This window comes from Gossypium hirsutum, chromosome A03, assembly GCF_007990345.1.
Source record: "Gossypium hirsutum isolate 1008001.06 chromosome A03, Gossypium_hirsutum_v2.1, whole genome shotgun sequence".
Classification (NCBI taxonomy): domain Eukaryota; kingdom Viridiplantae; phylum Streptophyta; class Magnoliopsida; order Malvales; family Malvaceae; genus Gossypium; species Gossypium hirsutum.
The window spans coordinates 73,793,293-73,818,197 of NC_053426.1; the positions used below are offsets into that span (position 1 = coordinate 73,793,293).

Consider the following 24,905-nt stretch of genomic DNA (forward strand, 5'->3'; position numbering starts at 1 on the left):
ACACTATTTGTCCTCATAGGGTGTTAACTATTTATATCTATAAAATTTTATGGTGAAATAACAAAAGATAAATACAATTGTGAAAAATATTTATTCGTGTCCATATGTAATTGGCTGAGTTCAAAACAAATTATTATTTTTTGTTTAAACCATTATATAACATTCTAAGATCATATATATATAAATACATATCTTTAATAATATTTCAAAATTTGAATTTTATTTAAAGAATTTAAAAGATTTTTTTAAAGAAAACTTTTAAGAAAAATTTCAAATATTTGAAACTAGTTTTTAATTTGTTTTTTTTAATATTTTGAATATTTTATAACTTTTATGAATATTATATATATTTTTTATTTTTTAAATTTCTACCTTTTTAGGTTCAATCAGTTCCATATTTACATACCGCACAACTGCATTTATTTTGTTTTAATTATTTTTATTTTCTCAATTTTGAATAAAATAAGAACTAAACTGCCACATTTAGTTTAATAGAAACTAAATGTTCTTTATCCTAGAGTTCAATTATTTAACACGGTCGTTATTTGCACACTTTTTAATAGTATAAGAAATAGAATCGTTCCACTTATATTGAGATAAACTAAAACACTTGAAAAACTCTATGATACAATGATCTCTTGGGTAGGAAGAGGCATAAAGAAAATTGAAAGCTGGAAATCTCATGGAAAGTGAAATGTGCTGCAAATCTGCTCATTAAACATTATTCGTTTAATGCGCAATTTATTCAACCAATTGACTCTGGAAAATCCGTTTATTGCTTTAGAAAATACTTTTTATTACATATATAATAATTAATGTCAAAATTGAACTAATTAACGCTAAAATGCTCGTATTTATATATAAATAAAGAGTTGATGAAATTTTCTAGTTTAATTGCAATCACAACTCAGCTTGCCATGCTCTTTTTAATATCTAAGGATTAGTAATTAATTTGACGCTTGCAGAAAAATAAGCAGCTTTTACATTTTCTAAGGAAATGATAACCAAAAAAAAAAAAAAATACAACAAAATTGTTAAAAGCATACTATAGTTACACAGTTACAGTACAGACTGCTGAAGAATTTACAATATCCCTACTACAAGAAATGTATAAATTAGCAGTCCCTTTTCATTCATGAAACCTTCTTGCTAGAGAAAGCGCCCCATAAATTCTAAACAGAAATCTGAAAATTTGTAGGCAACCATAGATAAGGAGCCGTAAGGAACCACAGCCAAATTTGCAGCACCAAACATCAACCGTCTGTAAATGAAGAGAAAAAAAAAAAAAGTACCTTTTTATGCATTAAACAACCTTTCCTCCTATCTTACTTCCGATGCCTCCGCTTCTGCTCAGGTCTCTGTCTTTTCTCATCGTCCCATTCCCGATCATACAATCTAAACTTTCATTAAGGAAATAGCTTCTTTTCTATTTGCAATAGGGCAACAGTTTATGTGAAGGCCAAAATTTACTAGGCTCATTCACATTTATTCTTTGCATGAACATGCAGCTCGGATAACACACGAATTTGTCAACTTTCACAGGACAACATATGCAGTTATGCTCAAACAAATATACAAATAATTTAGCTCACGTTAAGGATACGGGTCTGGTTCTCGACGAGCCATCTTGCCGGTTGCCTCTTTCCCATGAATCCTCATCCCTGGTTCTTCCAAGTAACCCCCACGCTGCATCATGGGACCCTTTCGGTCTCTCTCTCTTCCATCATATGATTGTGACATACCAATGGAGAGAGGTGGGGGAGGAGGGGCAACTGGAGAATATTCCCCGGGCTCTGATGGCAAATGCTCTCTCTTGAGTTTCCGCCTTTTGGCACCAGTAGCATCAACATCATCCTCTTTCACAACATTTGCTTTCTCTCTGTCCCTCTCTCTGTCTCTTTCCCTCTCTTCCACCTACATAGAGCCACTTACCAAAGTAAGCAAAAACTTTTGCCCAAAAATATAAGCTACCTATAAGATATCAAAGCCCTGATTTTCACCCAATGAGCAAATTAGAAGAGCGGTTTTGTTTCTTTTCTAGCTTAACAGTTGCCAAAATTTACAAAGGCAGTTATAATACATAATCGTATATGTTATCAAGTTTTAAGAGAAATAAAAGAAACACCCCATCAACCTCCCAATGTAAGGGCACATACAGTAATGTATCATTCTCAAGAATACACAGCTACATCTAGTATGGCATCATTATAGACCTGGCATTCCGAAGGAACACTCCAAGCCCCATTAAATCTTGGCTTAGCTACATGAAGTAATTTATCATTTCTGATTGTCAGTGAAGATCCAAACATTATAGCGAATTAGTCACTAATGCATATGCTATCAAAATATAAACAAGCATAGATCCAGGTTGGCAAACAAAATCTCATGAAATAGTAGGGAATTACAGGCAACCTCCATGACCTATTAAAGTGAATGTCTGGTCACAAGTGCATACACAACCCAAACATAAAAGACCAAAGATTCAATCCAAATTGGCAAGCAAAATCTGAAGAAACAGTAGTAGGGAATTACAGCCATTCCTCCAGGGCCCATCATAAACAATTTACCTTCATGACCTAGATTGTCGGATATCACAGTGATATCAACTGCATTCAAATAATAAACCACCACAAGATCCAGATTTACAAGCAAATATCTTCGAAATACTCCAAGAATACAAACAAGTATCATAGCTCATATGACATTTGAACACCAAACTATGCCTAGTTATTGGTTGATGATTATTGTTAAGCATCCAGCCAAACACCAATTGGTAGATTGTCGGATATCACAGTGATATCAACTGCATTCAAATAATAAACCACCACAAGATCCAGATTTACAAGCAAATATCTTCGAAATACTCCAAGAATACAAACAAGTATCATAGCTCATATGACATTTGAACACCACACTATGCCTAGTTATTGGTTGATGATTATTGTTAAGCATCCAGCCAAACACCAATTGGTAATCTAGAGGCTCAACCTAATACAAGACCACAGAAAACCTAAGACTTACCAGGATATGGGATCACGCTACTTAACACTCCCCATCACATGTAAACTCCAACAAGGATCACATGTGGACAACCTCATATGGGATTGTGCAGAAAGAAGGGAAGACATGCATATTAAGCATCCAACCTAAAACCCATTAGTAATAGGTAGAGAGACTCAACTTGAATATAAGACCACAAGTAAGACATAATAGATGTAGGATAACCACATAAAAATAAACAAAGAAAAAAGTAATAATAAAAGTAATAGACCAGTTCAATACCTTCAATGACAATCCCTCTCTTTCCTCTCGCTTTCTCTCTCGAAAGTCATCCTCTCTTCTGCGCTTTCCATCATCCTGGGAAACCAACAAATTTTCTTCTGACCGTCTCCGCTCCTTCTCTTCATGTCTTGGAGAGAGTCTTTGAGTGTGTCTTGTACTACCAAACCTTCTGTCAGGATCATCATCCCTTCTACCAGTAGCATTAACAGATTGTGGGACCATATGAGGAGGTAAAGGTGGTGGTGGCGGCAAGCTTTGCCCATGAAACCGGTCATCAGCATGAGACTTTTCTATGGATGTATCAGCATATCGTACTTTACTTCTTTCGTCTTTGCTGCGCTCATCCTTAGCTTTATCACCAAGTCTATCCAAATTCCTATCAATGCTTCTCTCAACAGAACGCTCTCTTCCGTGTCTCTCTATTGATCTATCTCTTGACTTCTCAGTCAAAATATCATCTGCCCGGGACTTTTCAGAGCGCTCCAATCTATCTCTGTAATCCCTATCATGTCTCTCACTTCCCTTATCTTTTGATCTATCCAAAGGCTTATCCCCAGTCCTGTAGCTTGTTACTTCATCAGTTCCAGGCTTATCAAAATCTGCTGATCGAAGGTCAGTGGACCTCTCCCTGTCAGATACTCGAACTTCACCATCCAGATCTTTCACTTCAACATCCCCTTTACGGCGCTTACTTAATCTGTCAGTCTCTTCCACAGGACTAGTTCTCTTTTGCACCTTATCACTGGACTTAGAAGCAGTAGCAGAACAATCATGCTTGGGAGAATGAACAATTCGAGAAGATGGCCTTGATGCATCTGGTGCTTCAGAGCTATCATCTTTCCCTGCAGAAAACCTCATATCAGAAGGCTAAAAATCTACATTATCTACGTTTGACTCAACCAAGGATATCTATTCCAATGAACATTTAGGTGGAGCAGAAACAGTTTTACCATTGGAAGTGATAGCTGAAGAAACATTTGTAGTCCCACCTTGTCTACCCTCTGTATGAGAGGGAACATCTCTATCATTGACAGAGATTGCAGAAGTTCTTCCAACAGCTTTCCCCGACTTGCCATCATCTTTTCCATGATCTTGCTTCTGTGTCTTTGTTAGAGATCCAACAGGGACAGAGCGTTTGGAAGAGGCCTTTAACTGATGAAGAAGAAAAATTGTGAAATGTGAAACACCAAATAAAATTACTAAAATAAAAAACCCAAAATATCCAGAAGGGAACATTAGATACCTCTGATTCAGCAGAGTTTTTCGCAGGAGTTTTAGCTGCATGCTTATCCAATTTATTAGAAGAATCATCTGGCTGTTTCTGATTTTCATGTGATTTTTCTGTTCCAGCTTGTGAAGCAGCTAATGTAACAGATAACGCAGCATCAGAGCCATTGGCTGATGTACCACCTTTTGTTTTCAAATCAGATTTACCAAGAGGGGCATTTTCTGCTCTTTCCAATCGCCCATCAGGTTTTGTTCTTGAAACCTGGTCCTTGACCAAATTCACATCCGACTGTTGGGTTCCAAGGGCAACTGCCCTGCCACCAGCAGCCTCATTCTGGGAAACATTAACTGATGAACCATTCTGTGCAGCAACTGTGTTACCAGCAACAGATTTTGAAGCAATTGGTGGTACAGGCTTCAGCTCAAGATATCCCATTCCAAATTCCTCGTCAGTAACCCATGAAGACTGCAGGGTATAAAAATGGCCAACACAGGTACACACATGAATAAACAGGAAGAATAGACATCATGTTTTAAATATGAATAAGAATAAGCACAGATCAAAGAAGTACTCTATCTGTATCCAACAAGCCCCAAATGCACTAGATAGCCAAAATGGACATTGTTGTTGTCTCTGAAAAGAACTAAAATATTTGACATGTTCTTGCATTGAATGGATACCACGAGCAAACAGAAACACATTAGTTTGCCTTACTGCATTTTCCTCCATTTTTCTCAATTACAAAATAGAAACTGGCAAAAAGTATTTGAGCATTTTGCTACAAAAAGCAAATAATAGTTTTGAATAACCAAAAACTTAAAAAGTTTTAACTTCTTTAGATAACAAATTTACTTTCATGCAATGCTCTACTTTAGCTATTAGCTACATTTTAAATAATTTGCTTTTCACCTTTTACATTTAATGGCAAAAATCAATCAACAAAAGCAACAGCCACAAATCAAACCTTAGTACTTTTTTGCCAACTGTTTAAGCTTTATACACATAAATACAAGTCATTTGACCTGAGCTTTTCTTTATATCATGGTGCCCATATCATCTTATGCTTGCATCAGTGCTTCCTAGGCAGAAAACTAAGAAAGCAATTTACCTTTCTAGCAGCCAAAGCAGCAGCAACACCTGTTGCCAACACCTTGAGATCCTCTCTTTCATCATTTTTAATTTTAGCAACCTGCAACCAAAAGGTTAAATAAAGGACCATATAAATAGATCTAAACAATAAATCCAATTAGCCATTGAAAGTTCTACACGTTTCCTACCCTTTTTTCTAGGTTAATCCCACTCTTTCTGGTAACAGGGAAAACACTTGAAATTTTTGTCAGCATTATTAAAGCATTACGAATCTCCATGTACTCGGTTGATTCCAAACATTGGATCAATAACCTTGTGATTCTTTGGCTCCATTTCCAATGTACCTTTCAAAAGAAATAAAGAATTAAAAATTCTGACTCAATCACAGACAAGAATTATTCTCAAAACTCAAGATAAGCTTAGAAATGTAAAACAGAAGCATTGCATTTCAGAAAACAGCTAGTAGTAGAGGTTCCTATGTAGATGTCTAATGTTTGTGAAATCACTCCATTGAGTAATAACAAAACTTTTTGGAGTATTCTGAATAGTAAATACCAAAATAAGACAGGATAAAAGAATTATGTTTAAAGTTTGTTCCATGAGCAAGTGTCACATGAATCATTAATATTACTCAGTAAAATGCCATACAAAAAACCAAAAGACAGGATCCTTAGAAGATACCAATAGAAATATTCTTAAGTTATGAGAAAGTTAACTTCATGTTTTTCTATAGAATTAGAGTGCACATAAAATGTTCTCATGTTCTTTTATAGAATTAGAGTGCACATAAAACCCCCACATGTACACACTCAATACAAGCATTCAGGGAAAAACTGGTTAAGTGATCAATCCAACAGGTCATCAGTTTTAACAAGGTCAAGTTTCAGTAAACACTGTAAGTAAGCAAATTCTTATGACAAAGTTTAGACCAATTTGAAGCCAGCAGCTGCGAATTGAAATGCACACCTACCTACTAAAGTTTCCTCAAAATGAACCCAAGGCACAAAGAACATTACAACAATTTGGTACATCTGTTTTATCCTTAGAAGAAACTAATAGAAATATTCTCAAGACATGAAATTATTTCATGTACTTCTATAGAATTAGAGAGGACATGAAATGGACACCCACCTACTAAATGTTTCCCCAAATGAACCTGAGGCACTAAGAAGATTACAACACTATCAACCAAACGGACATCTTAGGGAACCAAAATACATAATAACTTACCTTTATGAACTGTCCATATGTAACACGCTGGCTATTTGGATATCTATAATACACAGCAAAGCCTGGCATATTTCCACACTCCCGCTCATAGATGGATTCGTCACTCTGCAAAGGAAGCAGTGGTCCACAAAAACCATTAAAATAAAACGAAATGTTTCAGTTAACATTATAATATGAGAAAGAGCTTAATGGAGAATATGTTCCTACCTTCCAGTAGTATGCAATCTTTAGTGTTTCATACAGAAACCTCCCTAGTCTTCCTGCTTCATACTCGGTGCAACAGCATATCATGGGTTGCAAGGTTTTGCATATCAGAACATCAATATGATTCACTGTGTTGAAAAAAGGTGTGCCCAGGGAATGGAGAGTATGGACAAACATTGCACAATAGACCGCATCTGGCATGCTGAAGGTACATCGAGGAAATATACAACGCTGGAGGAACTCCATGTTAATCTTAAGAGTATCAGGGCAGGAACTCAACCACCTGTCTTTTTCACGAGTAAGTCGCCTACGGACAGATGCAACATTTTCCTCGTGCTTATGAAGTTCACTAATTAGACGATCTAAGGCTTCTTGAATTCTTTCCTTGTCTTTTTTCCTTTTGTTAATTGCTGAACTAGAATTATCGGGAAGCTCTTCAAGAGCCTTAAGAGCAGCATGCTGCTTTGCAATTTCAGACTCATAAACATTTCTAGGAACATAAAGATCATACAGTGTAAGCCCCCAAAAAGTGGCATAGAGGTCAGGAGAGAGACTATTCCAGGCTTTAGAAGGCAACATGGTTTTAACAGTGTCAAGAAGTTCAGACCACCTGCACAATTAACAGTTTTGGAAAGCAATCAGATAGAGAAAAATAAAATTAAAAAACAATTTGGGAACTGTGTCTGTTGAGCTGTTTTATTCAGAAACATAAAAATGTGCATGTACAGAGGAAGGGAAATAATACTATTACATTGTGGGCTTCCGAGGAGGACCCAAGTCCAGTATCACTCGGCTAGAATCATCCTTACTTTCAGACTCTGAGCATGCCACAGTAATATCTGCAGTTCCATTGGCATCTAAAGGCCAGAAAACATCATGACTGCCTTGACACTTGAAGAGCCTCATCACAGGACGATATATCAAAAATGCAACCTGCAACAAGAAAAATGACCTCACAAAATATTTTGTACATTGTTCTTTCTAACCATGTTGCGGATTCCCAGACCTCTAAAGTGGTGCAGCAAGAGTGGAGAACACAAATCGATTCAGAGGGAACTAAACATACCTCAGGATCAAGGTGGTACATATGAACAAGATCATCAAGTGAGGGAATTAATTGAGCATAAGCAGCAGCTGGTGTCACTGCACTACATAGGAATTCTACATACTGAAGAAGAGTCCCATGGCATCTGTCAAACTGCTCACTGACCATCTTAATGTAAGGAGCATCTGCATTTATGACAACCCTGAAGATGATAAAAGAAATGAGGTTAAACAACTGATTCCAGGAGTCATATAGATACTTTTCTTTGAAATTTATTTACGCAGGACTGGAATCTAACTACATAATTAGTCATCAAGAACCGCATTTGCAGAAGTGTTATACATCAATGTAAACAGACTAGAGAGAAAATGCAATACTATTAACCTTATCGTTGAGAATTAACCTTATAAGCATTCTTTCTTGATCATCTTGTTGAGATAACCATGTATCATAGATCCATGAACATTATGGAAAACAAGAGTGTGTAAAGAACAAGCTGGCACAAAGCTTTATAGAGCAACGTGATACCTTGGGATAGGTCTTTCTGTCCTACAATAATAACAACTACTTAACTACAATCCCTCTTAGTCTTCTTCCCACTCTCTTGTCCAACACAGCACAATGAAGAAGGTAAAGGAGGAAGGAAAACAACATAAAAGAGACTTCTTTCACTATTACCAACACTGCCAACAGAGAACAGGGAGTCAATTGGCCACAAAAGAAAAGGAAAATAAAACAGAATTAAGTAAAACTAGAAGTCAATTGCTCCCTTAAGTATGGAAGACATCAAGGAGTTTTCGCAAGGGAAAGCAAGGAGGTTATGAAAGAAAAAGGGGTACCATGAGAAGAAATAAGAGAACATACGACATGCCTGAAGAGGATAAGACACAAGTGATGCTCATACACCATGAGAAGATATAGAACAAGAGGTCCATGGAAGGGACAGGGGTGAAAGGCAAAGGGCCAAAATGAAAAAGGGAGGAAATAAGAGAAACCAGGAAGGGAAGAGGCAAAATAATATAGAACTGTACAGAAGAAGGAAGACGAAGCTTAAAAGGTGAACAAAACAAAAAATAAAAAACTAAGAGAAGCAATTAAGGAAAGAAAAGGGAATTAAAGGAGAGGTGGAGCAAAGACAAAGGGAAAACAATAGAAACGCAAAGGGAAAAGAGGAAAGAAGACCATGTTTACATGGAACATTTTCGTTCCGCCAAATGAAAGTCAGCAGCATACAGAAACAATTTACAAATGTTTCAAACAAATCTTGAAATTTTGGAACTTCTCACTATCCAGTAAAAACCTCAAATTCTTAATAATAAACCAGAAATGGGGGATATAAATGAAATAACACGTGCAAGATATATTTACAAATTGCATCACAGAGAATAGCATATAGCATGCATGCATGGATACACCAGAGGCCCTGCATAACCAACAACCACCACCCTAGAGTATCTATTCAATTAACCATTATAGTATCAACTATCTAAAGAAAAGTTGTGCAACTTACAAAGAACGATGTTGCGCTATAAGCAACAAAAGTGGAATAGCCAACTTAAGTTCATCCTTTGGAAGCAACGAATCTCTGAGCCTATTGGTGGATTTGATCAATGCCTGCATAAACAATTTATAATCATAAGAAACCAATATGCTTTAACAGGAGTACAGCATTTACACATGCTGACACATCTAAGTGGTCAACAATTCAACAATAATAGAGAACAAGGTAATACATCATTATTTGTGTAACAAACTAGCCCAATATCAAAGTTTACGTAATTGCCTTATTATTTCGAGTTGCACCAAATGAAGTGGCTTGATATCGAAGAGTCTCACTTCCAGCCATGGCATCCAACTGCTCCTCGGTCAGATTTTCTGTGAATTGTACATTTGCCATTTGTTGAATAAGCTCCTGACCCAATCATAAAACTTCCAGTTAGCAACTTTAATCTTCAGGCTTAATGATGAAAAACACTTGAGCTCTAAATCTTTATGTACCTGCAGGAGAACAAGTTCAATTCCTTGGCCCTTTTTTAACTGATTAACCAGGTACTGGAAAAGACCTCTCAGTTCCATTGATGGGTATTTCTTACACCTACAAATAGAAAATTGATCTAGTAAAATTTCAAGTAATAATGAAATATCTCAAATTTAAAATCATATAATCAAAGTCATTGTTAAATGAAAAAATAGAACAGTAAAAAAGATCTGCATGAAACAACAAGCAGAAAGTATAGAAGAGCAAGGGTTTCATTACTTATTTTCTATAAAATCTCATGAATTTTAAAGGTAACACTCTAAAATCCAACGAACAAAACAGCTTTATGAATAAAGTCTAAGGTTTCATGACAACTGAATAATAAGCTAAAGGTTGGCCTTTGGAGCTGACTGACGTGCAAAGAGGCAAATTCAGAGTTTTGTATAAATGACAAGAAAAAAAGAAGCATCACTCTAATTCAAGTTATCCACAGAAACTTTGTGCATGTGCTATTCCATTTCCAAATTTTGTGTCTGTGTGCGAGGATGCATGCAGATGCCTATAAAACTATCAGTAGAAAAAGGAACAAATTGCATTATATTTGAATTAAAACCCTCAGAAATTTGGAAAATATTACCATGCAATGCTGTATGTAAACTTAATGCTAACACGTTGAAAAAAAAAAATGCAGACAGAGTAGGTGAGACACCTACTAATCTACCAGCTTTGATATCCTAATCTTGTTAAGAAGAAAGAATCTAACCATGCCAGAGGACTTGTTCAAAACTCAAAAAAGATAGATGCCATATAATATGTTAATAGTCTGTCAACAGCTTATCATCATATTCTTTCCATTCAGGCCTCAAATTGTGGTCAAAATTTAATTCCACCACCTCCTAAATAAAGGAAAAGAAAGAAAAAAACACAAACCTAAAAAGCTGCCAGATCCCATATTCATAAATGAAACCATAGCACCCAAACAGACCACCTTAGGAGCAGAATTTCATAAACATTTAGGTAAACTCAGTCAACTGGCTGATCATTAGTCTACAAGCTACCATGAATACATCTACTGAACTACAATAAGAATCAGCCACCCTTGGGAAAGCGAGAGTAAATGAGAAAAGGGAGGGGAAGAAAGACAGGTGGTAAAAATATGTGCAAGACAGAAGCTGACATGACCAGAAAACTTACACACAAAGCAAATGTTACCACACAGGTCAAGAGAGCAATAGTATAGCAAGGGAAATTTTCAGAGCTCCATTAAGAACTAGCCTAATAATTGTAACTGACCAGCCCTGACAACATTGCGAGCTCAGATAGACAGACCTTAACAATTAAAATGCGCCCCTCAAAATTCTGATTGTTGCCTCCACAGAACTTGAATTTTACTTCAAAGAGTTGCAAAACTCTTCCATCTCACATGTTAGGCGAAGAACTTCATTACATTTCCTTTACGAATGGCAGGAGAACACAGCTGTGCTAAGCATTCGACAACTATGAGGACCCAGAAATTCATGAACTACCAATGAACCACCACCAAAACAACAGTTAAGGCAGCTAGAACCAAAGTTCTGCTTGCTTTGTTGATCACTTATATATTTGGTAAGCGCATCAACATCTCTCCCGAAAGAATAACCCTCTTTTGCAGCCTAAACAGTGCTGCAATTTCCAATAAAAATCAAATTTGACCCAGTATATGTTCCCTGGAAGATTCCAGCAGCTACTGACAGGACATATCCAACCAATAACTAGAACGAACAACACAAAGGAGGGAGGCATTAGAATTAATAACCCAAAGAAACAGCTGATTTCTATGCTTAGCCCAACCTATGTCTAGGCTGTTCACAAAACCAGGACGTTAAAACAGAGTCCCATTTCTAATCATCTAGGTGCCAGCAGAACAGATGGAAATTTGCACATTGTAAACAGTAGAATTTTGACCAACATCTCTCGCCAAACAAGCCTTATCTATATCACCAAAATAACTCATCATGAACTTTCAATTAATCAGTAATACAAGCTCCAAATTGCAAACGGTTACGTCCTTTGCATTCTAATCACCAACATCTTCCATTCACTTAACAGCTTTGCAAAACATCACCAACATACGGGATTGAATACGAACCACTATACCAGTATATTTCAGAGACAAAGTTTTTCTCTTAACAGAATTCATGGTTCATGGTCCTGTATCATATTTGAATTCTCTAAGGAGTGCCTTTCTCATTTTATTGCATTTCAATTGCATGGCTGAAACTGGAGAAGATACTTATGGAAAACCTCACAGTTTAACAATAACATCTTTTCACAATTAATGGTCTTCAATGTTAAACCTCAGTTACAGTCTGTGTGGCTCTGTTTGTAATGCCTGCCTAACTGGCAAGTCACAATGATGAAACTTATCAGACATCAGAAATAAGGGAGTCAAAATCGCTAATGTCCACCAACTACCAGCTCCAGTCACCTTGCTTTTCCCAGCTTAATCTGCAACCCGGAAACTGAAGTAAAGTATCTCAACCCAACACATATCTACATTCCATACAGATTGTAACCCATACTTCAGATGTTCTAACAAATTCAGCAACAAAAATACCAAAAGGGACATAAAAATGCAGGCAAGGAAAGAGTTCGTACAGTTATGAACTAGTAATCCCCTTCAAAAAAAAGTCACTAAAAACCATGAGGATACAACAGCAACAAAAATGGCTCAGACCACAAGAAATCAGACTCATGTTGCAATAATTTGGACAATATACCTCTAACAGGAAAACATGAAATGTAACATATCTTGGTGGAACATAACTGCATAAAAAACTGCAGACTTTTGCAAAGAGATAACTATACATACAGGTGTCCCCAAAATGATGCCAAAGATTGAAGCCAATCTGACAAATTTAGACCATCATCCTTTAGTTTATCTCGTCCTCCTTGTGCAAGTCGTTCAATCACAACATATTCCAAAATGTCATACTCAAGCTGCACGGAAAGAAAAGATTTAAAATAAAAAATCAAGATACTATATGGTGCACAACAACCAAAAGAATATATCCCAATCAAAGTACAGATTCAGTCTAATTTGGATCTGTACTTGAATATTGATTGCAATTTGAGTTTGAAATTCTTGAATAAAGAAATGTTTGGACAAGTCCAAATTTAGAAATTTATATTTTAAACAAATTAATTTTCATTTGAATTGCTAAGATTTTGGTTTGCGCTTAGATTCATATTGTGATTTCATTATAGCAAATTTTGTTATATTAGACAAGATAATACAATAACAGAAGGTGATCTACCAATTAATACATGATAAAATTCCTACTATACATTAATCCAGTCAAGAAATTGGTCATTTATGAATTAAATCAAAATAAAAAGGAAAAAAAGTGGCTAGCAGAGTTTCCACCCTTTTTTTCTTCTTTTTTTTTTTTAAATTATCTCCTTTCCACTCCTATGATGTTTCAATCTATTCTTCTATATTGTTTTCTCTATTTTCACCACATTTGAAGTGCCAAATTCCAGTGCTAGTTTTGACATGTTGAACAAGGAACCATAACCAAGAAAAGGGGACAAGATGTACATCAATTATCTTTAATGACTACCAACAAGGAAAAAAGGAAAGAGGTAACGCAATGGAAGAAAAATCACAAGGAAAGGTAAAATAGATGCAGACCTGAGTCAAATACTTGAATGCATCAACAACAGGAGTAATCATATCCTTGTATGCTTCAATCTGAAAAACGTCCAAATTGTAATGGACCCATGTAATTTTTTGACAATGCATAATACTTGAGAATAATCTATGATAAAAACACGAGACCTGGTGAACAATGGTACGCAGTACAGTCATTGGATTAGCATGAGCAAGTTTTGCAACCATCCGACCTAACTGCTTCAAATTTTCCTTAGCCAACCGTTTCAAAATCCTCCTTGTGTCCAGCTACAAAATAGCAGAGGTTCAAAACAACCCCTTATGAACCAAATTTGACAAGAAATAAGAATCCTAATAAGAAGATATGCTACTTTACCTTGGCAGTATGTCTTGCAGCTAATATTGTAGGATTCCGTTCATCATCCTTTTCCCACTCGCCATATAACCGATATCGCACCTAAGCAGATGAGGTTCATCTAGCAAGATTGTCTACCATGTCTAATAAATTCTCAAAGGGAAGTATGAAATAACTGATGGAAGGCCAACCTCATAGGGAAGGAGATTCATTACTTCCCAAATCTCTTGCCCAACAGCTGGATTTGCAGGTACAAGTTGCAAAGAAGGAAGTAGACATGCTCCTAAAGTTTCCTCTACCCTTGATCTAGCTTCCTTCAAGTGAAGACGAGGATTTCGATGTCCAGTGGTAACCATTTCCCCATTTGAGGCTCCATCAGCATTAGTTACAAGCTCAAGGGCAGATAAATAATAACTTCTCAAAACTCTACATACCTGCCAATGACGAAAGCATGCATGATGACCAATGCCTTTCTAGGAGGAAACAAAATAGATGAAAAAGTTAACACTACTACAATACCTTCTGCAACAGTAGTGTATCACGGTAAAGATGAGGTCCAACAGTAGCCAGCATCTGAAAGAGTTCCTTAGGAAGATCAATAAAGGAGTTACTAACCATTGTACCTCTTGTATCCACGTTATCAATACCCAAGGGAGACACAAAGCTTTGGAGATGTGTCTGGCGAACAATATCATATGCTGAAGAGATTGACTTTTCAATGAGCCTGAATATGTATACAATAGTTATGAACAATAACAAACCAATATGGAATGAAACAGTAAACTTTCTTAAAGTGCATACACAACCAGGCAACTAAATTGAGGAGTCTTATATCAAATCCCCAACCACCCTCCAGGATAAAGAAATAGGAACATAGAGTTTACCTAAATAACCCCTTGCAGATTCGAACATGTGCCACTGGATTAAGAGGTGAAAGGCGATCAAAGAGGATATGGGCATGGTACCTGAGAAATATGACAACTTAAGTAGAAATTTTTTTAAAGACTTGCTAAAAATTTTAACTATGCATAGTAAATCACAAAATTCATACACAGAAGACAAGCAGAAACGGCACCAATATACTCCACTTTGAAGCTTATGTAAGTACCCAAAAAATGAATGACACTCTACAATAGGTCACTGGCAACAATAATAACAGCACTGTCCACACACAACATAGTTATTGCTCAAGTCAAGTTTTTGGTGCTTTTAGTAGTAAAATGGCAATGACCAGGTGGTACACATATCACTGCTTTAAAATATGAGAATATACAACCTAAGCACATTGCTGGTTACTGAAAAGCAGAACATTGATTTACCAGGACAATTGCAAATCAAAGTTTCAGCCAAAACCTAGAATCCCCACCCAGAACAAATACAAAATAAGGTCAGGAGGAAAACAAATTCAAAGCCAGTAAGGAAATTATTTAAATCTAACAACATCAAGGAAATAACAAAGAAGCAAAATTGGCAAAAAAGTTGAGAGGGATAGAGAGAGGGGATAAAAACAGATGGAAACTGACAAACATACAATAACCACCTCAAAAAGTGGAAAACCACAAACAAGCTTACCAATCATCTACCAAAAGGAAGCCAGTAAGTAAGCCTAAAGTTTGACTATTCTCAAGCTCTGGAGATCTTTCAGCAACAGCCTCATTTTCCATATCTAGAGCAGCAAAAAGGTCTATCCTTACATCTCCTTGTTTCTCATCCTCCATGAGATCCTTACCAATAGCAGCAAGATTTATTTTTCCAATTTTGTTAGCCTGCAAAAATTTGGTAATCATACAGTGAATTACAGGCTAAAATATGTCAACAATATCCAGAGGAAACTATACAGCTTGTAAACCACAATTTATTGGTGATCACCAATCTCTGGAGGGGGCAGGGGAAGGAAGAGATATTAACGACTTGGATACAAAAACAATTCAAGAAAAAGAAAGGAAACACCACACATTTTTATACAGGAAATTATGAGCACAAATTTGCAATAATAGCAATTTAAGTACAAAGGGGGGAAAGGGGGACATAGCGGTAAAAATACCTCATCAAGCCGTTTTGCAGAGAAACCGTTATAATGCTCAAGTGCCTCATCATCCTTGGGAAGTAAATGAGCATAGCTGCACATATGTATAAATCAGACCAGCTAGAAATTGCAGATAGAAATAGTTTATGAAATGCCATCAATAAGAAAATACAAATTTTTAGAATGTAAACATAAATATTTCCACCATAAATATAGACACCACAAAACCACTTCAAGGCATGGATTATCAATATCAAATGGTAACTACAAGAGTGTTTGGATCCTATTACAAAAAGAACACGTTCCAATACTAACTTCAGTTTTGGAAAGCAATACTGGATTAGTTCTCCGCTGTTAGAAACAAACTAGAACAAAAGGATTCACCAGATTAGAGGATAATGAATATCAAGTAACTCACATGCTATCAAGATCAATAAACTCTTCCTTCACTAGCAATGCTGTAAGCTTATAGAGCCCAAATGGGGTAGGAGTATTTACTTCCATGCGCCGATAGAATTGAAACTTAAAACCGAGAATTTGTGAAGCATGAGACTGCAGGAATTCACAAACAAATAAGCAACCCAAAGGTTCTCAAGATCCAGGATAACATAAATTGTCATTCATCTCAAACCAGAATTGAGTGACCTGTACCTTTGGAAAGATGGGAATCAATTGCAAAAAAGCATTATTATCCGGTTGAAGTTCATAACACTCCAATACCTAATGAATCAGGAAATTATTGTCTTAAAAAATTCATTCAACAGAGTCAATGTACAACAAAATAGGATGAATAATCAAGGGTCGAATAAGATAATCAGCAAAGATTAGAAAAAACTTACAATGTCAAAAACACGGTTGGGGTCCAGATCAAAATGCCCAATTAATGACTGCAGAAGTTACAACAATTACACTATGCAGACCACAACTAAAATTAAAGAAATGCTAAACAGAGACAGGTCAAACCTTGATGATGCCTATTCTTGCTGTTGATGAATTTTGAGTTGAATCTTCAGAACCTCGACAAAGGAGAGTAACCTACAGATGCACATCAAAGTAATTCAGAGGACCAAAAAATAAGTAATGGCATGGGCCTCTAGCACTAATCAATACTAGATATCCAACCGTCCAAATCCTAACCTAATAAAAATCTTATGAAACTACCGAGGCAAACCTCAGTATCCTATCAAACAAATTTCACTTCCCTATAAAGCAATTCTGGTTTCTGTACTAGGATTTCTGTTTGTATGCCAATAGAAAGTCCGATGGTCTATATGACATGCAGAATCCAACTGCAACCTAATTTCAAATATCCATCAAAATGGTAGGAAAAATAATCAAAATTCCTATAGGTGTAGGAACAGCACCAAGTAAACAGGCCAAAGAATAAAACATGCAAGACCACATTTTTTACTAACAGGCAGCAAAAGATCAATGAATAAATCACTGCAATAGGTTTCATCCCCACATCTTCTAGAATATATAACCAAAGGTGATACATAAAAAAATATATATTCCAAAAATCTTATCAAATTGTGGTCATACCAGCTTAGCATAGCCCTCACTCTCTTCTCGAAGGAGGTTAAATTTTGTTTGCTGATAAAGAAGACGTGTATTTACCCTGACCTGGAATAAGTACAGAAATATATCAGACAAGGGAAGTCAGTATTACCTCAACCTCATTTCTTGCACATGTACTGATGCAAGTACCTGATTTAATCAGTTTAGCAGGCCGACATACATGACTCCTAGACTAGTTCATGGGAGTAAAATTTATTATCCACATAACTAAACAAAGTTTGTATTTCCATATTTAATGTGAGTCAATAGTTGAAATTTCTGGCCTAACCAGACAATTAAGCATGAATCAACACATATTATGTTGAAAAGATTAAATTTACTTACCTCTTTAACCTTCAAATCTGGAGCCTTTATCTTGATCATCTCAGCCTCTGATAGGAACTCTTCCTGGAATGGAATAATTTCCATTAGTAGAAAGTTAACATGTCAACAGAGATATAATTATTCAGGGAAAAAATCCCAGAGGTCTAAAATCAAGAAATAAACAACAAATGACCAACAACATAGCAAGTTCACCAAAAAAAAAAAAAGATTACTTCGCTCCGCTCCTGGAAAAGCCTCAATGGAACTAATGAAGACTCCACCAGCCACTTTGCCTAAAACAAAGACCATAAACCCAGCAGATAAGCAATAGGAAATTTCTCTTAATAAACAATGACAAAGGTCATATAAAGATGCAAAACATGTCTGGTTGCAGATGACGAACAGAATAAAAATATGATTGTGCATCGATAAAATACTATTAGATTCAATAAAATATGATAAAAATAATGAAAAAGATATTAGACATTTATGAGATTCGTTCAGTTCCTCCTCTCAGCTCCTAATAATAAAATTCAACCTGAATTGTCTTGACTGCATTAAATATTCACCTTCCAAGTCCCAACTTAATTGACAGGTTATATATTTAATTTCAATGTTCAAACAAGTAATTCTTGCACAAAAAATGACAACTCACCCACTCATCCAACACTCAACTACAGAGTTACTATTTTTGGTCAATTCCGTAAAGGTTACTGACTAATGCTCTACATCGAGGTTCAATCTACAATATCCAAATTTAGGTTCAGCTAAGTTTCAAATTCTCTCTCCTAATTCTGTGGATATATCATCTCATCAAAGTTAAATTTCATAGGTCCTTGAAATCTAACAACTAATTCTTCACTTAATTAAGCAAAAACAAAAGAAGCTCATACAAAAAATAAAATTGTTGCATCAGAAGTTCCATGCTTCTTGCATCCTAATCCAACAGAGTACTTAACAACTAATAAGTGTTCGTGTTAGTAGAAAAGTTCCACAAAGCATCCTATGACTCTTTGTGCAAATTTATTTAAGTTTTAGTTGCCTGCTTTTTATACCATATGGATCAAATCAGAACATAAATAACTTTCATCAATCACTACAGTAGTTGTAGACAAACCTATTTATTGATCACTTATGTAAACTAACAAATTGAAGAACTTACAGCATTACAGCATTTAATCTTTAGCCCTATATTTTCAATGTATCAAAAAGGTCTTTACTATAAAGAGATCAAGTTAGAGCTCCTATAAGACTACATTCAACAAACATAGCATTAATAACAATAAAATGTAAAAAGAAAGAGAAAGAGAAGAATAAGGAATAAGAAAACATAAACAAATTGCATGGAACATATGTGCATCTAGATTATATACTGACCAATTTTATCAAATTAATGCGGCATTCTCCGGCCATTGTAAACTGCAAACAAGAAAAATCCAAAAGCTACAATTAAACATGTCAAGTAATACATCCCAGAAATAGTAATTGGCTGTTTATAACAAAGCCAATATAATGCAGGGATACAATGAACCAACAAGAACACCATTGCGGTTCATAAAGATGAAGTGAGCTACAAAACAGTAAAAAGAACTGCCTAAAAGGGCCCAACTCATAAAACATAAAATCCAAGGACTAACAAAATTCAGAGTTCTCTCTCCAACTCCTTACCCCTCCTTTAATTTCCTATTTCCTCTTAACACAAGCATAAACAACCACATTGGAACAATACAGAACTCTATGTCAGTCCCTATACCCCAGCCCCATCACCCAAAACACTTGCTGTGGCAAGTTACTTGAGCTTGGCTAAAAACACTTCAAAATCACCTAGCATTGAGCCGAGCTCGAGCTATTGAGAAACCAAGTTTGATTATCCTAATGCTTGATACAACTAACTCGCAAACCTAATCAACCTTTTTTTTAAAAAAAATTAGAATTAAAAAGATATCAATTAACTTGGTCGACAGAAAATGAGCTTCATGTCAACGAAAATTAACCCATTTTCAAAAAGCTCAAGCAAAGCAGAAAACAATTGATCCCATATGTTCATAAATAACATTATTTTTTCTTCTTAAATTAAGTGAAAAAATCATGGGTCAGGTTGTTTTTGATAAACATGATAATTTATGTATACTGATCCTATTTTATGTTTTTTTTTTTGTGTGTGTTAATATGTAAAAGTAATTACAATAAAAATTATTTAATGTGTCAAAACACATTTTAAAATAGTGCTTTCTTTTAATAATAAAGTTTTTATATTATTTTTTTTCATTTTTTTAATTTTTATGGGAACTGATCCCTTCTAGAACCAATGCAAAAAAGAAGGACCCCCTAATATTAAAAGTTAAAACAAAGAAAAAATTATGGCCCCTTAAGTGTGGAGATCAATCCTTTTCTATATAAATGCATCTGAAAAACAGTCAAAATTATCCAAATAACAGAAACCTTCAACTTTTCAAATAAAAATTCTATTTTCCAGAGGGGTCCATGCAGTTACTAAATAAAGCATAGTGCAATAGTCAAAAGAAGGTACATAATAAGAAAGGAATAGATACCTCGTAGACAGGTAGATTCATCAAGGGGTTCTCTATATTTTCTAACAACAGTTTTCCATGAAACAGATAGAACCTTATATTCTAAGAATTTTCAATTAGGATTAGAGTTGGCCTAACAAGATAAGTTGAAAAATAGATACCACTTAAGCGAAAATGCGACAGCAGCAAAACATAGGAAATAGCAAGGAAAAGCATTGTTGTGACATATAAAACCTTAGCACAGAAATTAGAGAAGAGCATAAAGTTTTCCCTTTGTGGGGTCTGCTTAATGAATCATACTAACACTTTTTCTCTATCCAGGAGCATTTCTTGAGTAAACTTGCATTCACCAATTTTTAATCCTCAACTAAACGAAATTAAGGACTCAAGCTCTAGAATTACAATATAACTGACCCACCATTCTAAACATGCTTAGAAACAATGAAGAGTGGATTCAACAATGAACCAAGTTGGATAGAAGAACTCCTTAGTTGCATTTGCTAACTAAAACAAAAGCAAGTCTCCACCTTCAATTTTTTCCCTATTTCTACCTACTTAATAAAAACGCTTCAATTTATCTCCGGCAAAAAGAAAAACTCACGTCTTGAGCCATTTGCGTGACGATATCAGCAAAGCAGGAGGCAAACTCATCCTCCGACACTCTCTCCGTAAACTCCACGGCATCCAAGACCGCTTTACACTTCTGGAATGGCAATTCCCCGCGCACCTATCAAACGGCAGTAACAAATTCTCAACTAAAAGAATATACACATACAAAAATTGAACAAACTGACCCCAAAAAAGAAAAGCAAATACCATGGCCCAGGAGAGCTCGTAGAGAAAGCGAAGCATGGGAACAGGTGAAGAGAATGAGAAGTTAGAGTTTCCATTTTTGCTCTCGCGAATGATTTCCTCTGTCACGTATATACACTCTATAGGAGGAAGAGACATTTCTGTTCTTTTTTGTGTTTCTTTTCCTTTATTTTAAATTTTTGTTTTAAACAAACCCTAGAGATTAAAAGAAACGGTTGGGGTTTGAGATCGCAGAGAGAAAGAGGAGGGATACGGGAGTGGCTGGAAGGTAATTAAATGGGCTTTTCATGGGGGATGTGAATGATGAGAACCAAAATAAAAACGAGAGGGTCTTCTTAGGGTTTCCGTGATATGGATGAAGAATATGATTGATCTGTGTTATGGTTTTGAGGAATGGTTTCCGAGATGATAATGATTCGTCCGGTTTAGGACTTCTTATTTTTTGGGCTGCATCACTATAGCCCGGCTCGATCCACTACCCGCTTAAACCATACACAGTATAGTAAGCTATAAGGCTGCGTTTGGATTAGAGGTGTATTGGGATTAGAGGTGTATTGGATTAGAGGTGGAATAGCTAATCCACTGTTTGGTTGAATGTAATGGAATAGAGGCGTAATAGTAATCTTGTGTTTGGTTGAATGGAATAGAGGTGTAATAGCATAATGGAAAAAACTAAAATGACTAGAATACCCTTAGCATAAAATTGTTTTGGTAAATGATTATTGTTATTGTTATTTAAATTTTAATAAGATTATTATAATCAGTAATAAATAATTTAATCATATTTTAACATAATTATTATTAAATATATTTTAATTAAAATATATAATTTATAATAAAATTCTTAATAATCAATATTCTTATATGAATTTACTCAAATCATAATATATGATACTATAAAATATAATTTGAAATAATTAATATTAAATATATTTTAATTAAAATATATGATTTAATAAAATTCTTAATATTAAATATTCTTATATGAATTTTCTAAAATCATAATATATAATACTATAAAATATAATTTAACATAATTATTATTAAATATAAGTTAATAAAAATATATAATTTATCATCATACTATAGATAAATATTGAAATTTGTCACTGTACTTTATTTTTATTTATATTTGCCGTTATTTTTTTAAAAAATGAGTAAATTTGTAACTTAATTTTTATGTTATTGAATTTTACCACTAAAATTTAAATTTTATTAATTTTTGCCACTAACTCTTATTTTTTAGTTAAACTCTTATTTTAAATTTATATTGAATTTTTATTTTTTTAAATTACAAATATCTTCATTTAACTTAACGAGTAAATATAATTCTTGACTTTCCTTTCTCATCATCTAAACAAAAGCACAATAAACAAATTGTCAAAAAGAAATCCAAATCCAATAGTTGGGAGATTCAAAAGCTTTCTCCAATAATGTGTTTCTTCTATAAGAAACAATGCTTATAAGCAGCTTGTCAAAGCTCAAAATCTATTTAGTCCTATGTCATACATCCAATGTCATTTGTATATATGCTCCCTCACATCAGCACAAAACACAAGACTCAATATGAAGCATACATGAGAAGAAAACAGTTGGATTGAGTTAATGAAGTACATGCATCTTATGTGTTTTTCTTTCTCAGGGAAAACCTTTCGAGAAAAAAGAAAGTAGAAAAGGAATTAAAAAAATGTTGGTGAAACATTTGAGGAACATGCAAACAAGGTATCCTACAGCTAGTAGTGGTGATGAAATACTCTGCAACAAAATCAGCGCATCTTATAGAATTGAACTCTCGAAACCACACAACGTCGTCCGCTCAATGAATATTTAACCATTATATCAACGTCTCGGGGATTCTTCTTGTTTGGTGCAACAGTCATGCTCCCAATTATTGTCTCCCCTTCACAGATGGTTAACACATCCTCTAGATATAGGACTGTTTGCTTCTAATGGGTAGCTCGCGATCTTGGTCCTGCATTTTGTATTTGCCATTAGCCAAGGCAAAGTTCTTCTAGGCTGGCTTGCTGATTTCTATTCGTAGATAAAATGGAAAGGACAAAGGATGGAGAATTTTGATGTAGATACAAACTTGTAGAGAAACCCATCAATTTGTGGCATTTGGTAAACGAAACATCAAAATATGCAACGAAAGCATGGATGTAATCATCACGCTCTGCAATAAGCTTGAAAGGTGCAGTGAAAGAAGCATCCCCAAGAACCATCTTAGAAATATCCATTGTCTGAAACCAGAAAACCAAAATAAATAATTCAGTTGTACTCCAAACACATTATTTTGTAAAATAATTTCCAATAAGTGTTCATATATATAGATACCCAATGATATATACATACATACAGGAATATGCTTGTGTATTTTCTCACCTTGAGAAGGTGGCAATTTGTTACAATTTGTTTCTGGTCAACCGTGTCAACAAGAGGTTCCATCATAGCTTGCTTTTTTATACAACTCATGTCAAAGCCATAAACATTATTCCAAACTGTAGCAAGATGATGCCATGTAGAAAAGATGGGGTATATATAAGAATACAAAAAGTTGAATTGCAATGAAACACAATAGAAAAACTCGTTGAAAGTTATACAAATACATATGAACATGAATACCTAGATTTATATCAATTTAGCAGTCTGTTATACTCACATTCAATCTTGTCGTCTTTGTACTCGGCATCCTCAATTGCTGTCAAGTAAAGAGAAGCTTCATCTGGTAGCACAACTCCATCATCAACCTGACACGGGTGAAGGAATAAGAACTTTGATTGTAAAGAATGTAGCTTATAAGAACCCAACAAAAGTTTTGCTTTGATGAGCAAGAGTAAAAATAAATTTAAAAGGCCCAGCCCGTTCACCACACGAAATAATAAGGAAGTAAACTGCTCAAGAGAGCTTGACATGATGATGGAGTTAAAATCTCAATCAATTAACAGTTATAGCAGGAATCTAAGCTACTTTTTGCAAATCATAGCATGCAACAGAGAATTTAACTAACAAAGTAGCTAGCTGCCCCCAACCACACGAAGCAATACAAGAAGACACAACAATTTTAAAAACTTCACCATCAGGCAAGCCATTTGTTTCAACAATTTGTTTAGCCATGTCAGCCATATGGGAGCATTCAACCTAGGAAAGGGAAAAATATGAACAGCATTTGACAAATAAGAGATAGACGCCAGGAGTGTAAGAATTTGGTCAGACAGATTATTAACAACACATAAAACAGAAACAGAAGGAAGATGTAAACTTGGAAGTCATACAGCATAAACATGTGCCGCCCCTGCTTTTGCACAAAACAGGGACAAAATTTCAGTCCCAGCTCCCACGTCAAGAACTACTTTGTTCTGGAATAGAAACTTATTCCGATAAATAACATTTTGATATGTCTTGGTTCGCACTACATCTTTAAGCATTTCCTGAAATACAAGGAATAGCAGGTTAACACAGAGGAAAAACATTTCACAAAAAAAGAAGAAATGAAAAAGTTACGCAACCGTATCAAGTTCTTCTACTGAAACCAAGAAAACAAACGCAGAAATCATTTCCAGAAATTTAAGTAACAGATTAAGTTAAAAAAAG

At 35.1% G+C, this 24,905-nt stretch overlaps 3 protein-coding genes across 4 annotated transcripts in view; all 3 read right to left on the reverse strand.

Moving 5' to 3' along the window:
- Positions 1 to 966: 966 nt before the first annotated feature.
- On the reverse strand, positions 967 to 21,720 carry LOC107886334 (THO complex subunit 2). 2 transcript variants are annotated; one of them, XM_041099066.1, is made up of 34 exons: positions 21,318 to 21,720; positions 21,103 to 21,228; positions 19,348 to 19,389; positions 18,204 to 18,263; positions 17,992 to 18,054; positions 17,632 to 17,712; positions 17,053 to 17,124; positions 16,929 to 16,976; positions 16,741 to 16,809; positions 16,508 to 16,641; positions 16,108 to 16,183; positions 15,636 to 15,829; positions 14,948 to 15,028; positions 14,583 to 14,787; positions 14,255 to 14,497; positions 14,085 to 14,165; positions 13,877 to 13,996; positions 13,730 to 13,789; positions 12,908 to 13,035; positions 10,077 to 10,173; positions 9,862 to 9,990; positions 9,589 to 9,692; positions 8,100 to 8,280; positions 7,785 to 7,966; positions 7,037 to 7,643; positions 6,830 to 6,934; positions 5,788 to 5,943; positions 5,619 to 5,699; positions 4,526 to 4,975; positions 4,272 to 4,434; positions 3,283 to 4,124; positions 1,604 to 1,914; positions 1,293 to 1,395; positions 967 to 1,184 (listed from the first exon to the last, which is right to left on the reverse strand). In XM_041099066.1, the coding sequence occupies exons 1-33, from the start codon at positions 21,450 to 21,452 to the stop codon at positions 1,326 to 1,328; spliced, it is 5,496 nt and encodes a 1,831-aa protein (XP_040955000.1). In that variant the 5' UTR covers positions 21,453 to 21,720; the 3' UTR covers positions 967 to 1,184; positions 1,293 to 1,325. The 2 variants fall into 2 exon arrangements, with proteins under 2 accessions (XP_040955000.1, XP_040954998.1); XM_041099064.1 differs by having other exon boundaries at positions 4,233 to 4,434.
- Positions 21,721 to 22,892: 1,172 nt separating this feature from the next.
- On the reverse strand, positions 22,893 to 23,960 carry LOC121220025 (probable protein arginine N-methyltransferase 1). The gene is made up of 2 exons (XM_041099071.1): positions 23,697 to 23,960; positions 22,893 to 23,554 (listed from the first exon to the last, which is right to left on the reverse strand). Exons 1-2 carry the CDS (start codon positions 23,928 to 23,930, stop codon positions 23,306 to 23,308), a joined length of 483 nt encoding a protein of 160 aa, XP_040955005.1. The 5' UTR covers positions 23,931 to 23,960; the 3' UTR covers positions 22,893 to 23,305.
- Positions 23,948 to 24,905, reverse strand: part of LOC121218216 (protein arginine N-methyltransferase 1.1-like) — a 37,520-nt gene continuing 36,562 nt past the window's right edge. Inside the window, exons 4-6 of the mRNA XM_041095082.1 lie at positions 24,587 to 24,742; positions 24,282 to 24,452; positions 23,948 to 24,061 (exon numbers count right to left, since the gene is read on the reverse strand). Coding sequence (XP_040951016.1) covers positions 23,948 to 24,061; positions 24,282 to 24,452; positions 24,587 to 24,742 — 441 coding nt within the window. The remainder of the gene's footprint in view (positions 24,062 to 24,281; positions 24,453 to 24,586; positions 24,743 to 24,905) is intronic.

What these genes read in the sequence shown, in the direction of transcription:
- LOC107886334 (XM_041099064.1), bottom strand. Translation starts at nt 21,452, where the DNA reads ATGTCTCTTCCTCCTATAGAGTGTATATACGTGACAGAGGAAATCATT. An exon ending in TTTATTGATCTTGATAGCAT is followed by an intron (nt 16,184 to 16,507) that starts GTGAGTTACTTG and finishes ACATATGTGCAG; the next exon opens with CTATGCTCATTTACTTCCCA. An exon ending in CATATGGACAGTTCATAAAG is followed by an intron (nt 5,944 to 6,829) that starts GTAAGTTATTAT and finishes TTCTTTTGAAAG; the next exon opens with GTACATTGGAAATGGAGCCA.
- LOC121220025 (XM_041099071.1), bottom strand. Translation starts at nt 23,930, where the DNA reads ATGTTCATATGTATTTGTATAACTTTCAACGAGTTTTTCTATTGTGTT. An exon ending in CAAATTGCCACCTTCTCAAG is followed by an intron (nt 23,555 to 23,696) that starts GTGAGAAAATAC and finishes TTCTGGTTTCAG; the next exon opens with ACAATGGATATTTCTAAGAT.